The sequence below is a fragment of the Rhinolophus hipposideros genome (assembly GCF_964194185.1).
Source record: "Rhinolophus hipposideros genome assembly, chromosome: 4".
NCBI lineage: Eukaryota > Metazoa > Chordata > Mammalia > Chiroptera > Rhinolophidae > Rhinolophus > Rhinolophus hipposideros.
In genome coordinates, this window is record NC_138050.1 from 2412391 (window position 1) to 2426760 (window position 14370).

The 14370-nt window shown below is 50.4% G+C and overlaps 2 protein-coding genes across 2 annotated transcripts; both read right to left on the reverse strand.

Moving 5' to 3' along the window:
* Positions 1–5237: 5237 nt before the first annotated feature.
* On the reverse strand, positions 5238–6545 carry LOC308496603 (gap junction alpha-3 protein-like; the record flags this gene model as incomplete). Its single annotated transcript, XM_081046128.1, is given in 3 exon segments — positions 5238–5779; positions 5782–5798; positions 5800–6545. Coding segments are annotated over 3 exon segments (1305 nt in total).
* A 5685-nt stretch (positions 6546–12230) lies between these two features.
* On the reverse strand, positions 12231–12937 carry LOC308496760 (ubiquitin carboxyl-terminal hydrolase isozyme L1-like; the record flags this gene model as incomplete). Its single annotated transcript, XM_081046406.1, has 1 exon — positions 12231–12937. The coding sequence occupies exon 1, from the start codon at positions 12900–12902 to the stop codon at positions 12231–12233; it is 672 nt and encodes a 223-aa protein (XP_080902532.1). The 5' UTR covers positions 12903–12937.
* Positions 12938–14370: the final 1433 nt, after the last annotated feature.

Sequence of the window (14370 nt, forward strand, 5' to 3'; positions counted from 1 at the left end):
AATTTTAAACAGGAGAAAGTCACTGAGTCTATCAGACATGATTTAGAACTTAAACCATGGACCCGAGCTCTGTGAATGTACCATGTTTCCCCAAAAATAAGACCTAGTTGGACCATCAGTTCTAATGCATCTTACGGAGCAAAAATTAATATAAGACCCAGTCTTATTCTAATCTAATCTAAGACTGGGTCTTATATAATATAATATAAAACCGGGTCTTATATAATATGATATATGATATGATAAAATATAATATAATATATATGTTACTGGGTCTTATATTAATTTTTGCTCCAAAAGTTACATTAGAGCTGATTGTTCCGTTAGGTCTCATTTTCAGGGAAACAAGGTAGTCACGCGTGACCTCTTTTAAGTGTTACAAAGGGTACAATGCCGACTGGATGACTGGGCTTCTAAACACGAGATGGAAGAGAATAACTGTCTTGTGTATGTGATATGAGAGAGCTCCCTCTCTATAAAAGTTTTAAGCCTCCCTCACTATAGAAATTTAAGTCTTCTTATCCCTAGTTTCTTAGCTCCTTAGCCCCTGGTTTTATTCACTCTTCTCATCAGTTTCTAATTCCTATCCCAAAGGCCTAAATCACAGGACGTCTCTCACCCCTGCTTCAGATAACTACTTAAAAGCCTGTGACTTAAGCTTGTTAATTGTAATCATTGTAGCCCAACATTCCCCAAGCCATTTTAGACCTAACTCTTGGATAAATAAATGCCATCCCAGAGACAAAATGGGTGTTAACATTTCTCCAGGCCAGTCCATAACTAACCCCCGGGTAAAATCAAGATAATTGGGCTATAAGTTCTACTCCTGAAGCAGCACTTTTAATTTACTAACTAACATCTGTCTGTCCTCATTAGGGGTCGTCAGGATATGAGTTATATCCCAGAGAGGCTTCCAGTGCACCCTGACCAAGGAAGAAGAGACCCTTCTTTTTATGTAAGAACAGATAGCACAAGAGTTCCGTGAATCCCCATTAGGTAAAGACAGCTCTACCTCCCTTCCCAGCTTGAAGCAGATTGTGGGGACAAAGCCCCAGAAAGCAGTTTCCAGGCTCTCGGCCTCACATAGAAAGATGCTGGCTCAGGTAGTAAATGGCCATCAACTGGGATTGGATGGCCATCAGCTGTGGCTAGTTGGCCGTCAGCTGTAACCAGTGAGCCCTTGGCCACTAACATAACTGCCGTGGCTACGCTAGCAGAGAGAATGGGGGCTAGCAAGAAGATGGTGGCTGACCCTGCAAGCGCGGATTGCAGCTAGCACGGTAGATCTCAGTTAGCGAGGGGAGTCGGTCAGTTGGCAGAAAAGCGGACAGCAGGTCGCACGTCGTGTGAATCCAGCCTCCAGTGAGACTATAGTGGTGTGATTCCCCTACCTATGACTCCGTGGGTGTTCCTTTTTGGCCTCACCATATCATTTGTTCTTATGTGGGGAGTGGGACCAGAGACCCCACTGTCACCCCGCACGACAGACAGCTCTACCTCCCTTCCCAGCTTGAAGCAGATGCAGAAGAGACCCCCTGCCCTCAACTCCCCATAGAGATGTATGGGGATCACGACTCTCAAGGGTAAAAAACAAGGGAGGCAGTTAGAAACAGGCATTAGGTCTCTGCACGTCCAGCACAACCCACAAGATGGGCTGCCCAAAATACCTCCCCTCTCTGCCCCAAACTTCCCCTTTTCATTGTAATTATCTAACCCTGTGAGGAAAAAAATGGGTACAAAATACCCAACTAGATTAAACCAGTCACCCACACCTGTGCAGTAAAGGCCACAACGACTTTCATTTCACCTGGGTCTCATTACACCATCATTATAATATCATACATATGTCTGGAATTTCATTAATATCATTTTAACAGACTGAATTCTGGGAAGGAACAAAGGGCAATTTAAAAAATGAGGTTGTAGCCTCTTGTAAATCACTGGTCTCAATCAAGTTGTGCAGTGCCTGGAGAGGAACAGTCCATCCCAGAGAAAAAAAGATAAAACCCCCAGGCTCCTGCCTGCCGCTGCCTCTTGAGCATTGTGCTTTGATTGTCTTGAGCCTTGCCTTTGCTCAGAGCCTGCTCTACACCCTTTGGAGTGTTCGTTTTCTTCTAATAAACTGCTCTTCCATTACTGTGGGGACAAAGCCCCCAAAAAACAGTTTCCAGGCTCTCGGCCTCACATAGAAAGGTGCTGGCTCGGGTAGTAAATGGCCATCAACTGTGATCAGAGGGCCAGCAGCTGTGGCTAGTTGGCTGTCAGCTGTAACCCGTAGGCCATTGGCCACTAATATAACGGCTGTGGCTACGCTAGCAGAAAGGAATGGGGGCTAGCAAGAAGATGGTGGCTGGCAAGCGCGGACTGCTGTTAGGCAGATTATGTAGATCCTGCTTCCTGTGTCTCCAGCCCAGCCACCAGCGAGAATATATTGGTTTGACTCCCCTATCTATGGCTCCGTGGGTGTTCCTTTTTGGCCTTACCGTGTCCTGCATTCTTGGGCAGGGAGTGGGAGCTGAGACCCTGCACGACAAATGGCGCAGCGAGCAGGGTCCCCTGCGTGACAATTACTTTACCTCGGTATCTCATTCAATTCATTGCTCGAGACGCCAAGAACCTGGACACTGCACCAAAGAGGGCAGCTGGAACAGCTAAGATTCCCAGTTTTGCTCAAAGGCCCAGATTCGTCGCCGGTGTGGAAACCAAGACTGAACATTGTTCTGAGAAGGGCCCACTCTCCGGTAACATGCAGATTAAAAATAATGTGTGTACATATAATAGGCATATATTGGAGTTTAAAAATAATCTTAGGATTGAAAAAATTCCATTATATTGAGAGAAAATCGTTTTAGTGAAATTTCCAAATAACTAGAAGGCTAGAAAAAATATATCTGGAATCTGGCCCAAGGGAGCAATTTGGATTGTGCATTTCCCCACTCACAATGACTGGTTGGAGAGAGACAGCACCCTTTCCCACGCCCTGTATCCCCTGGAGGGATAAGGAGCTGAGCTGGGGGCTGCAGTCCCTCAAACAGCATGCTGGACTACATGCTTTTATTTGATACACTCACCTGAAGAAATACCAGAGGCACTGTTGCAAAGTTACTCTGTGTAATGACTGCTTTTCAGGTAGGTGGGTCTCCTTTTACACTCCTCACTCCTCCCAGCTCTGGGCGGATCAGCAAGACGGGGGTAGCTGCAGAGCGCTGGCCTCTTCATGACATGTGGTGACTGAATCCCATTTCAAAATGCAAAACCTAAATGCAACCATAGTCTCTGTCATCTCCACCCCATCCAAACTCTAATCGGGGGTGACCAGAAGCTTCCCGTTGCCATGAACAGTTCCCATGGTGACAGCTAGGAAGTGGGTGAGGGTGACACTTATTCAGGGACCTGTGCTGTCCCTGTCTGATAACTGCTACTGCATTGTCTAAAACGACCAGTGCTGTGCACCCAAGGACTTTCTGTTGGCCCTTCTCAGCTGGGAGATCGCAGCCGGGGGCACCCACTGTGTGATGACGACCGCTCTCTGAGCATCTACCATGTACCAGCGTGCGCCAGCCTAGGGAGAAGTGACAAATAGTCACTCACATGTTTTCCGTGGGGCTTAGCTCCTCCTGCCGGTCATCCTGTCTGAGAAAGGCTCAGGACCCGGATGGGAAGTGAGCGCCTTTCACATAGGGACATACCCAGCCCATCTCAGAGCCAGCGGAACGCATGAATGAATCAGGTGCTCACAAGAATCTGGGAAGAAATCACAGCGTTATCATCAGATTGTTGGGTCGCAACAGAATCAGCAAAAATTAAAGGGATTCATAAAAAGCAATGGATCAGAGTGAAAGGGTAGGGTGTTTTCTGAATAGGTGTCATTACACTCCCTGGCTGTTGGAGGTGAGAAGTGTAACAAGAACCAGGCTCAGCGTCACCACTGCTCGTAGGTGCAGACACACCGTGACTGGGACATGGCAGCGCGTGTGTGGTCCAGAATATTCTGTCACCTTCCAGCCACACCCATGCACACTGACAGCCTCCCCGGTCAGAGCAGTTATCCACAGGGATGACGAGCAGGCACGTGCACGAAATCCAACACGCACGACACAGGGATAAAACCCAGACACTTTAGTCACACTGTAGAAAGAAACAGGCTGCCCACAAATAATGGCTGGGAAACATGGAGAGGTTTATTTTTCTTGTTAAAAAGCGTAGGTTACTGATTCATGTGTACAACTCATGTTTCTGGCAGCAGGAGTAAACCTCTAACCTCCTATTCAAAAACGCCACAATCTCAAGTAGTTGAAAGGCACTTAAGTTTTCCCTGCTTTCACTTTATTTGGGACATTCTCAGAGTAATGAGCTGACTCAGGAAGTCGGAGCATTTCTTTCAAATCCTTACTACTGGTCCTGGGACAAAGTAGCACCCTCTCAATCAGTGTCCACAGTAAGAGTACTGTTTGTCTTTCATTTGTCCTGAAAGATACAAAGTGGGGACATGGGCTACCTGGACCACTCAAAGCACAAATCAACACAGAGGCGTCCCTGCCACACTTTTAGTTCTGCTTCCACAGCTGCTCACAATGATCTCAAGTGTGGCTGCATTTCCTCCTGCTTTCTTCCTAGCCACCTGTGTGCCCTCGCCTGCGGATCTCAGCCTGTGGAGGGGAGCTGCTCGTTGTCACTTGTCATGAGCCTGCACTTGGACATCCTGGGCTTCACATGCTAGTTCAGAATCTCAAATGACCCTGCATCGGCTTGCTCGAATCGTTACCCAGTGCAGGTCAGACAATACCCCAAATGAAAGTCAGCTCTGAGCTGACAGTGTCAAACAGAGGTGGGGCTGAGTGCGCTGCTGGCGTCTGGAGAACCCAGGCACAGAACACCCAATGCCCCAAACTGAAGTGGGTGCTGGTCAGCCCCGCAGAACGGCCACCTCAGAGACACCAACACCTGCAGCAGTGGCTGGGTCTGGGCGGTGGGGTGGCCGTGAATATCTTCAAAGGCCAGCAGCCCTGCACCCCTCTTTCCCCCACCTCCCCACAGAAAGCATCCGTGTTCTCCCCAAAGCACCTCCAGTGCTAGGAATAGCAAGCGCTGACACAGAAGGCTGACCCCTGCAGTGATCCCCTCCTCCCACTCTACTGCTCTCTGTCCCCTGAGACTGTCTACCTGCTCGGCTGAAGTGCACTTGGGTTTGGGTTCTAGAAAGGAGGTCTTTATAAAGCGGTGTGGAGAACCCACCCCTAGATGGCCAAGTCACTGGGTCTGGCCCGACTGCTGCTGGAACTGCTGACCTTGCTTGGCGGTCTGGGGTCAGTGGGGAGCAAAGGTGGCACGTGCATCTCTACCACGGTGGTCACTGCAGGCTCCCCCTCGGTGGTCACTGCAGGCTTCCCCTCGGTGGTCACTGCAGGCTCCCCCTCGTCCAGGGTCACTTCCAATCTGCTCTCTCCCAGGCTGCTGCTGTCCCCATGCTCCAACAGAACAGGCTCTTTGCTGCCTGCTCTGCCCTCGCGAGGGGGTGGTGGTGGGCTGCCTGTAGGGGTCAAGGAGGAAGAAGTAGACACTGGCAGGAAGGCCTTCCTCCCAGAAATCTGTTGCTTGGCCACTCCCCAGTTCTGCTCGGCCATCAGCAGGTGGTAGCTGCTGTCATAGAATTTGTCAGGATTGCCCTTCCCCTGAGCTGGTGAAGGTGCCCTGGGACTGACTGTCATTGCCTGTCCCAGGGAAGAGGCAGAGTGAGTACAGTGAGGCAAGCACCCCACAACACTGGTGGATGGAGCCTATTGGAAGGAAGGTGGGGTTACACCGTCAGCTTTTGTGGCCCCCGTCCTGGATTTAGGGGTGTCTGGGCTAACCGGATAGGTTATGCCGTGTTTAAGCTTCTTCCAGCCGAGGTAGTAGAGCTCCAGCACATTGAGAAGGAGAGACAGGCCGGCCACGGCCAGCATGAAGATGATGAAGATGGTCTTCTCTGTGGGCCTGGAGATGAAACAGTCCACGAGGTTAGGGCAGGGGGACCGGTCACAGATATAGTTTGGTTTCAGCTGAAAGCCATACAGGTAGTACTGACCAACGATGAAGCCCACCTCAAACAGCATCTTAAAGACAATGTTGAAGACGTAGGTCCTGAGCAAGGCCCCGGAAATGCGGACCTTGCCCCGGTCATCTCGTACTGGGGGCCTGTCCTGGCCATGGTCACTGTCTCCCTTCAGCTGCTCTTCCCTCTCTTTCTTCTTCTGTTCCCTGCGCACGATATGCAGCACGTGCCCCAGGTAGATGAGGGTGGGCGTGGACACGAAGATTATCTGGAGCACCCAGAAGCGGGTGTGGGAGATGGGGAAGGCCTTGTCGTAGCAGACGTTCTCGCAGCCTGGCTGCTGCGTGTTGCAGGTGAAGTCTGACTGCTCATCTCCCCACACGTCCTCCGCAGCAACTCCCAGCACCAAGATTCTGAAGATGAACAGGACTGTCAGCCAGACCTTGCCAATGACCGTGGAGTGCTCCTGTGCGGCATCTAATAGTCTCCCCAGAAGGCTCCAGTCTCCCATTGCTCAGACTGCCAGCCTGTAAGAGGACACGCTTGTTAATACACAGGTGGGTCAGGTGAGCTGTAGTGAAAGCACCCAGAGGGGCAGGTGTCCTCTTGTATTGGCATTGGAAGAGTGTCATTGGGTGGTTGTACTCCATCTTCCCATGTGGGCAGGTGTGTACATGTGTCTTTGTGACAGTGTGTGCATGGACATGTATGTATGTGGACATGTGTTATGCATGTGTATGCCTTGCGTGTCCCTGTTTCTGTGTTTGTCTCTACATGTCTCCCAGTACCATGCCATGCAAGGTTAAACCAGCCTCCAAAGGCCGCCCTGCTCTCTTGCAGGCACGGTCTCTCCAGGAGATCTGGGGCTGTGTGTGCAGTGGGCCAGTCCCCATTCTCACACTTCCTGTTCATGTGAGGTTAGAGCAGCTTTCTCCCCAGTTGCCGCCATCCCCATGCCACCGTCATACCTCTGCCATTTTAACCTGTTACCTCCTCCATCACTGACTTTCTCTTTCACTTGACACATGTTACATAAATGCTTCACTCTCCACACATCCCCCGGTAGGTGCCCGAGTCTCCACCTGTAAGGTGGGGACCATGGTCATCCTCAGTGGACTGCCTCTCAGGTGGAGGGAGGTAAAACCCGTGGGCCCTCTTTGTGAGATGACAGTGCTCCTGCGACACAGAGGACCAAGACCACAAGGTGTTGTCCATGTCACCTCTTACCAAACGGGCCAGGTGCTCTAAACAGGACCTAAAGACAGAGCGCCGTGCTCAGGGCCAGTCTGTGCAGTAAGGAGTGTGGGCTGAGCTGTGTGTATACAGACAATCCTCCAGGGGAAGTAAAGAAACTCATGGTGTTAAATCGTAAAAGGCTTAAGGTACTAACTGTTATGAATCAGTGTGGAGGCAAATAAACCAAACCAAACTGACTCCCTGTGATCTAAAAATAGGCCAACGTTAACCCTCTTTTACAATAAACTTCTGACTCTGTTTGGGCACCTGAGACCTGTAGACAAACCTGAGCCTTCACGTGTGCCACCAGCCTCTGTGCCCCACACTGTGAGTGGCATTGGCTCTACTTTGCATGTCCTTAAAGGTAACACGTTTTCATTTAGAAACTTAACAACAGGTCATGAAACAAGCCACCCTCCCGTGATGGACATCAGATGTCAGGGCACCATTCTGGTCACATCCCGCTTCTCCTCCAAGCTATCCATTCTGACTCTTACCAGACCCACAGTCCTCCCGCTGGGCTCAGAGGGACTCCCATCAGCCCCAGACTGTCATGAGGCCCCTGACTCTGCTGGAGGTCAGCGTCTGGGACACAGGACAAAAGCCATGCCTGGTGTGCACCTCCCATCAGGACCTGGTCCAGCAGGCTGGGCGGACCACGCCTCCTGTCGTCCCTGAAACTCGGCCCTTAGGCCTTTGCACGTGCTGTATCCTCCCCTTAGTTATGGTCTCTGTCTTGAGATCACTTGTGCAGGTGGGAAAATGCATAAGGATGGGGAGCTATGTGAGGGCACAGGGACTTCAGAGAAGAAGGGTATTAACATTAAAGGGTGTAGCAAGGGAGGAGTGGCATTTGAGCTGGGCTCAGGAGATGTGGCTTTGGGGAGATGGGAGGGAGAAAGGAGAGCATTTTAAGAACAGAACAGCGTTTCCACGGGCGTGGGAATACAACTGACCTGGAGACTGAAAGCTGGAGGTGGGTTAGAAAGCAGTGAATTTCATGGCTGCTCGGGCCCATGGAGCTGGGCTGTGGCCATGTGTGCACACAGTAGGCATTCGGCCCGCACTGGTGGTGCACGTGAGTGAAAGGACTAGAGAGCCTCTGACCCCCTTAGAGAGGGAGACATGCTCACAGTGTTGTTCAAGAAGGAAGGGGCCCGTCTACACAGGTGGGGACTCAGGAAGGGTGGGGTGGCCTGGGGCTGAGTGTTGAAGGCCTGGCTGGATTAAGGGCAGGGGGCGACGGAAAAGAGGAGGGACAGACAGGAGACACATTCTCATGACAAAAACAAAGCAGCGTGTAGTTGTGACCAGAGCCAGAGATGGGAGGGGGGAGGGAGGGAGGGAGAGAGAGAGAGAGAGAGAGAGAGAGAGAGAGAGAGATACAGACAGATGGGGGGAGGAGGGGGGTAGAATGAAAGACAGGCCTCTGTATATAACAATTTATGAATAGCACATTTTGTCGATATATTTATAAAAGAAAAACAGCAACTCCACTAGTCTGTAAAACCTGGGTCACAAATATTCAGGACCCAGATCTCTGCATCTGGGACCAATTCTGTCCACTAGAGTACAGAAAACAAAGCAAATATGTGGGTCCTTGCCACCTATTGTCAGGATACCCCTAAAAGAGGGGAGCATTCCAGAGGCAGAAACACTTTCCACTTCTGCACTTGAATGCACTGTAAGCAGCACATAGGTCAAGAGTCAGGTCCTAACCTCAGAGATGATGTAGATGCCTGATCACTGCACTGTCCACCTGAAGCTGAGGCTGAACAATAATGAATGTCAACTACAAGTTTATACATATGTATATTTACAAGAAGCGGAGTACAGCATTCAGAATAGAGACAGTGGAAATGCAATGGCTCTGTGTGATGTCAGAGGGGTAGAAGATTGGGAGGGGGGGTTATCACTGGGTGAGGAATATAAATGATAAATGTCTAACTATTAATTACATTGTTTTGTACACCTGAAACTAATTTAAAAAAAGATTCTGGTCCTGGCACTTACCATGACACGATTTCTTTACAGAAAAACTGAAAATGTTTCTTAAAGAGATGTAAGGAAGCGACAACATTCCTAACCATCCCAAGAGTCTGAACTGAGAGCCTGGCACTGCTGGACCAGGGAAATCTCTCCGTCCCTCTCCCACAGCTGTGTGACCACTGAGCGCTCCAGGGTCTACATAGTCCTGGGACCCCTCGGACCTGAAGTTCTGGAGCAAGTGCTGCACCCCTACCTGAGGGAGACACCCCCAGGAGAGCATTCCCCCCCACCCCCCAGCCTCCTGCTGCCCCCCAGGGAGGTCTTCACTCAGCTGAGAAGCCGGCTCTGCAGGGTCCTCCAGCCGCCCAGGGACCTCAGTTACCCCTAATGGACCTCAGAAGGTCCCCAAGACGCTGTCCCGCCTGCTGCGCCCATAGCTCCTCAAGATTCCTAGCAGAATTTCCAGGAGCCGTTTCCATCCGGCTTCCCTTCCCCTCGAGCTTACCAGCCTCGCAGCCCAGTGCTCTTCAGATTAGGGCTCCCAAGGTTCTGAACCCAGTTTTTCTGCTCCTGAGCCTGAGCCCTGCAGTGGCAGGTCACCTAGGGGCCCCACCCATGGCCACACCCAGAGCCAATCACGCCCTGCAGTCCACATCCTCACACCTGCCCTGCACGAGCACCTGCAACCTCATCTCCACCCCCACCCGCATCCCCACCCCCACCCGCATCCCCACCCCCACCCGCATCCCCCACCTCCACCCGCATCCCCACCCCACCCGCATCCCCACCACAACCCATCTCCACAGCCCCACAAGCAACTTCATCACCGCATTCCTGACGAGTGCCAACCCCTCCCCCTCCAGACCTCCACTCTACCCCGCACCTGGGAAGGCAGGGTGCCTGGTCCTGGTAGCTGCTGTCCCTTGACACCAGGGGAAATGCAGGGGCACTTGGCCCCGGTGGCCGCTTTCCCCTGACACTGAAGGGGTGACCTGGGGACTCAGGGGACGCCCAGTGACTCATTTCCTCTTAGCAGGAGGCTCCCTGAATCTCCCGACTGGGACCTGGTAGACAGCCTGCAGAATGGCTTCTTTCCCCAGCCGGCACAGGGAGTAGGGGTGGGGAGTGGGGGGTAGACCAGCAGGAGCACAGCTGTGGTCTAACCAATAGCCAGGCGCTGGGGACTAAGCCCCTGGGACTACAACTAGTTCCACCACCATGGCTCCAGTCAAGCACACTAGTGGGGCACAGTCAGAGGGCTTCTGGGTGTTGAACAACTTGTTCACATTGTGCTTGAGATTTGCACCCCCACCAGGAAGGAGACTGGAGGGTCCCCCGGGATCCCCGTTCCCACTGGACCCGGAGACCTTGCAGGACCTCAGCCTAACCTAAGGTCTGTCTTCTTTCCTCCTCAGGGCTGACATCACCCCACTTCACAGGGAACCTGGGACACAGGCCACCAGCAAGGAAGGACCTGTCCCCGCCTGTGACTGTCCCACTCCCCTAGAACGCTCTTCACTGTGGTCGCTCCTCAGGGTTCAGCCAGCCTGGACCCACCCAGGGACTTTCAGAGGTATCAGGGGAGAGAGCTCCTTTGGCCCCTCTAACAGCTGGAAATGAGCTCAGAACTCTCTTTGAGAGAGTGCAGGAACGGGGCAGAACCAGAGTCTCTGGTCTTTTCAAATCCCCAGGGTGCATCTTCCAGTGGGCTGCCTGCCCTGGGGCTGTGAGCGGTTCTGATTAGCAGTCCCCCTGCCCTGGAGAGCTTACCTGTTCAGGTGTGCCAAGGAGAAGAACACAGTGTCCACAGGCACATCCGAGACCTTTTCCCCTTGGAACTCGAGGTGTATGTGTGTAGTAGGTGGTAGTTTTGTAGACTCCATGTCCTTAAGTTGAGAAATATATTCTAGAAGGTTTTCACATACTCTATTCTCTCTGAAAAGTATGACACTACTTTCTATTTGTTTTTTATCTATCACAAAAGAACTGAAAGTTCATAATACTTGTAGTCTCCTAACAGCTATTATTGAGATTCCAGAGAGGAATATGGAAATATAGTATTGCAATTATTTTAAACCTTTCGTTAAAATATGGAGTTAAAATGATTTGTGTTGAAAAGTAAGTGCAGACATGGAGAGTCAGATGAGGATGCCCAATTTGTCAGCCCTGCCCAGAAGTCTCAGTATGAGCACCTGGTGTGTACCCTCCATGGGTACATTCATACATAGTTCTCTGCCATGGAAAGAGTGTTTCCTGGGGGTCTTCAGGAGCAAAAGCGAAGTCATGGAAATGGCAGGGTTTTACCAGGAAAAGGCCACAGACTAGTGGTTAGTTTGGCCTCTTCCGTTTCTTTGAGAAGCTGAATAACCCATCAAGGACTGTTTCTGCCACTTGGTAATATGACTGGGTGACAGGTTTCTCAGAGTCCAGGGTCCAGATTAGAACCTACAGTGACAGGGAAGCCGCTCGCTGCTGCCACCTGCTGTCACTGCAGGGCTCTGCCTCCTTCCAGTTCCCTGGGCCCATTCAGCCATGCACCTAGCCAGAACCAGTCCCCTTTTTTTTATGAGCAGAAAAGTTTTATTTGTTTTAAGGACAGACAATTTAAACCACATCCAAGGCCTTAACTTATAGACACAAACCAAAGTATCCATTTAAAGCATTAGATATTGAAATACAAGACATACAACAGGGGAAATGCTTCGCCACCTGAAGCACACACCAAACTTGGCTCAATCGACAGCTGAGCTCTGCTATCTGCTAGCACTTGGGTGTGGTGGAGGGTAAGAGCCTATCTGCCGAACCAAAGGAGAACAGCTGTGCCGAACCAAAGGAGAACAGCTGTGCCGAACCAAAGGAGAACAGCAGTACTACAAGAACTGAAGCATTTTAAGACTGCACTGGTAGGGATCTATTTTCATGGTGAAGGGCAGAGAGGGACAAAGCTCTCCCAGTGCCTTCCCATTGCGTATTAGGCAGCCTTGCAGGGGGCCATGGCAGAGAAGCAGACTTCCCCTTGCTCGCGCTGGGTGAATTCTCTGCAGGCCTTGGCGGCATTCTGCAGCAGCAAGTCCTCTGAGCTGGTGCCGTGGTTCACCGGGAAAGGCATTTGTCCACCAAGTTCATAGAGGTGGCCATCTACATTGTTAAACAGAATAAAATGAAAGTTCACTTTGTCACCTACCCGACACTGGCCTTCCTGCGCCACGGAGTCATGGGCTGCCTGAATGGCCTCATTCTTTTCAAAGCATTTTGCTCTGTCTTCAGGGGACAACTTCTCCGTTTCAGAAAGAAACTGTCTCAGGACTGACCCATCCTCAAATTCCAGTTTGTCTTGATTATTGGCTACTGCGTGTATAAGTCCAATGGTGCCGCAGGAGTTCCCAATGGTCTGCTTCATGAAGTACACTTTAGGGCTGACTTCTTGTCCTTTCAGTTCTTCAATCTGTTTTTTCCTGAAGTACTCGTGCTGGGCGGAGAGGGGAAAGAGCAGCAGCAGCGCGCAGGCAGGAGAAGACACTGAGCTCAAAGCCTCCTCCTCCAGCCCCAGCACATCCACAAAGTGCCACTGGCCGGCGACCCCCAGTCGGGCCAGCACTTTGTTCAGCATCTCGGGATTAATCTCCATGGGTTTCAGCTGCATCTTCGCAGAACAAGGAAAGAGCCACAAGCCCAGAGAAGAGGAAAAAGAGCCACCAGCCCCCTTTTTGACAGTCCTGCCACTGCACGGGCACATCCACCCTCCATAAAGCCTGACTGCTCCCGTGGCTCTGCAGTTTGTACTTCCAGTTTGTGGGTATCTAGCCATTGTTGCCTTTTCGGGTAACCGGAAAAGAAATGAAAAACAAAACACACATATACGACTTCCTCTCGCAGTGGTACAATGAGTGATATGAGCAAACTCCCATAATCTCTGGTTACCGTCAGTGAATTGGCACAAGGTTCTTATGTAGCTTTACCCTCGGTTTTCTGTCACTTGGATTTTGGAATCTCACCACCTAGGACTGTAAATGCCACAGTCACATGACTTCTTACTCATCACTCAGCTGTGGGGGGGGGGTCACTGATTTTAAAAAGCATGTGAAGTCATCATCTAATGTGAACACAGCAATTCTTTAAACTTGCAGTGTCTTTTGCTTTAATTCCCTTAAAATGTTGGGGAAAAATTCCACTGCCATTTTTCAGGCCCCTTATCAATTGTGAAATCTACATTTCCAAACTGAAAATGTAGGTTTAGGGCACTTTTGAATCACAATAACCCAAGAAAGCAGGAATTTTCCCATTTGCCTGGTGTTTGCAAAAGAGAGACATGTCACTTTGAACAGGTTGGCACAGCCACACTCGCAGCACCACTGTTCACAGTGGCTGACGGTGGAAGCGACCCCAGTGTCCAAGCACAGATGCTGGGGAAACAGCGTGGTCTATACGTACCATGGATGCTATTCAGCCCTAAAAAGGCAGGAAATCCTGTCACCTGCTACGTCATGTGTGAACCCGGGGGACATTATGCTCAGTGCAATGAGCCAGTCACAGGACAAGCACTGTGTGATCCCATCCCACTTCCATGAGGCCCCAGAGCAGTCAGGTCATAGGGACACAGAGTGGATTGGTGGGTGCCGGGGCTTGAGGGAGGGATAAGAAGAGATTGTTTTGCTTTGTTTTATTACTGGGGATAGATATTCAGTTTGGGTCAATGGAAAATTCTGGAGACAGATGGTGGCCATGGGTGCTGAACAATATGAATGTACTTAATGCCCCAGAAATGTACAACTGAAAATGGTTAATTTGGTAAATTTTATGTCGTGTGTGTTTTACTACAATAGAAGTTTGAAAATGATACTGCGTGGCAGTAAGAAAATTAAAAAACAATTCTTTTACATCTGTCATGTATATTTGCTAGGTAGACAACTAATATTTTAATCATGTGTTTTAATTTTTAGTGGTCAAGATTGTATGCTTCTCTTTTGGCTTCAAGAAAGATTGTGTTTAGGATAATTTCAGGGGGAAACACGTGTATGTACATACACACATATGCCAATTGTAGGTCCCATTTCCACATTGTAGGAAGCGCTCTAGAAAAAAGGGCACACAGTAAAGACGGATGGGCTGCA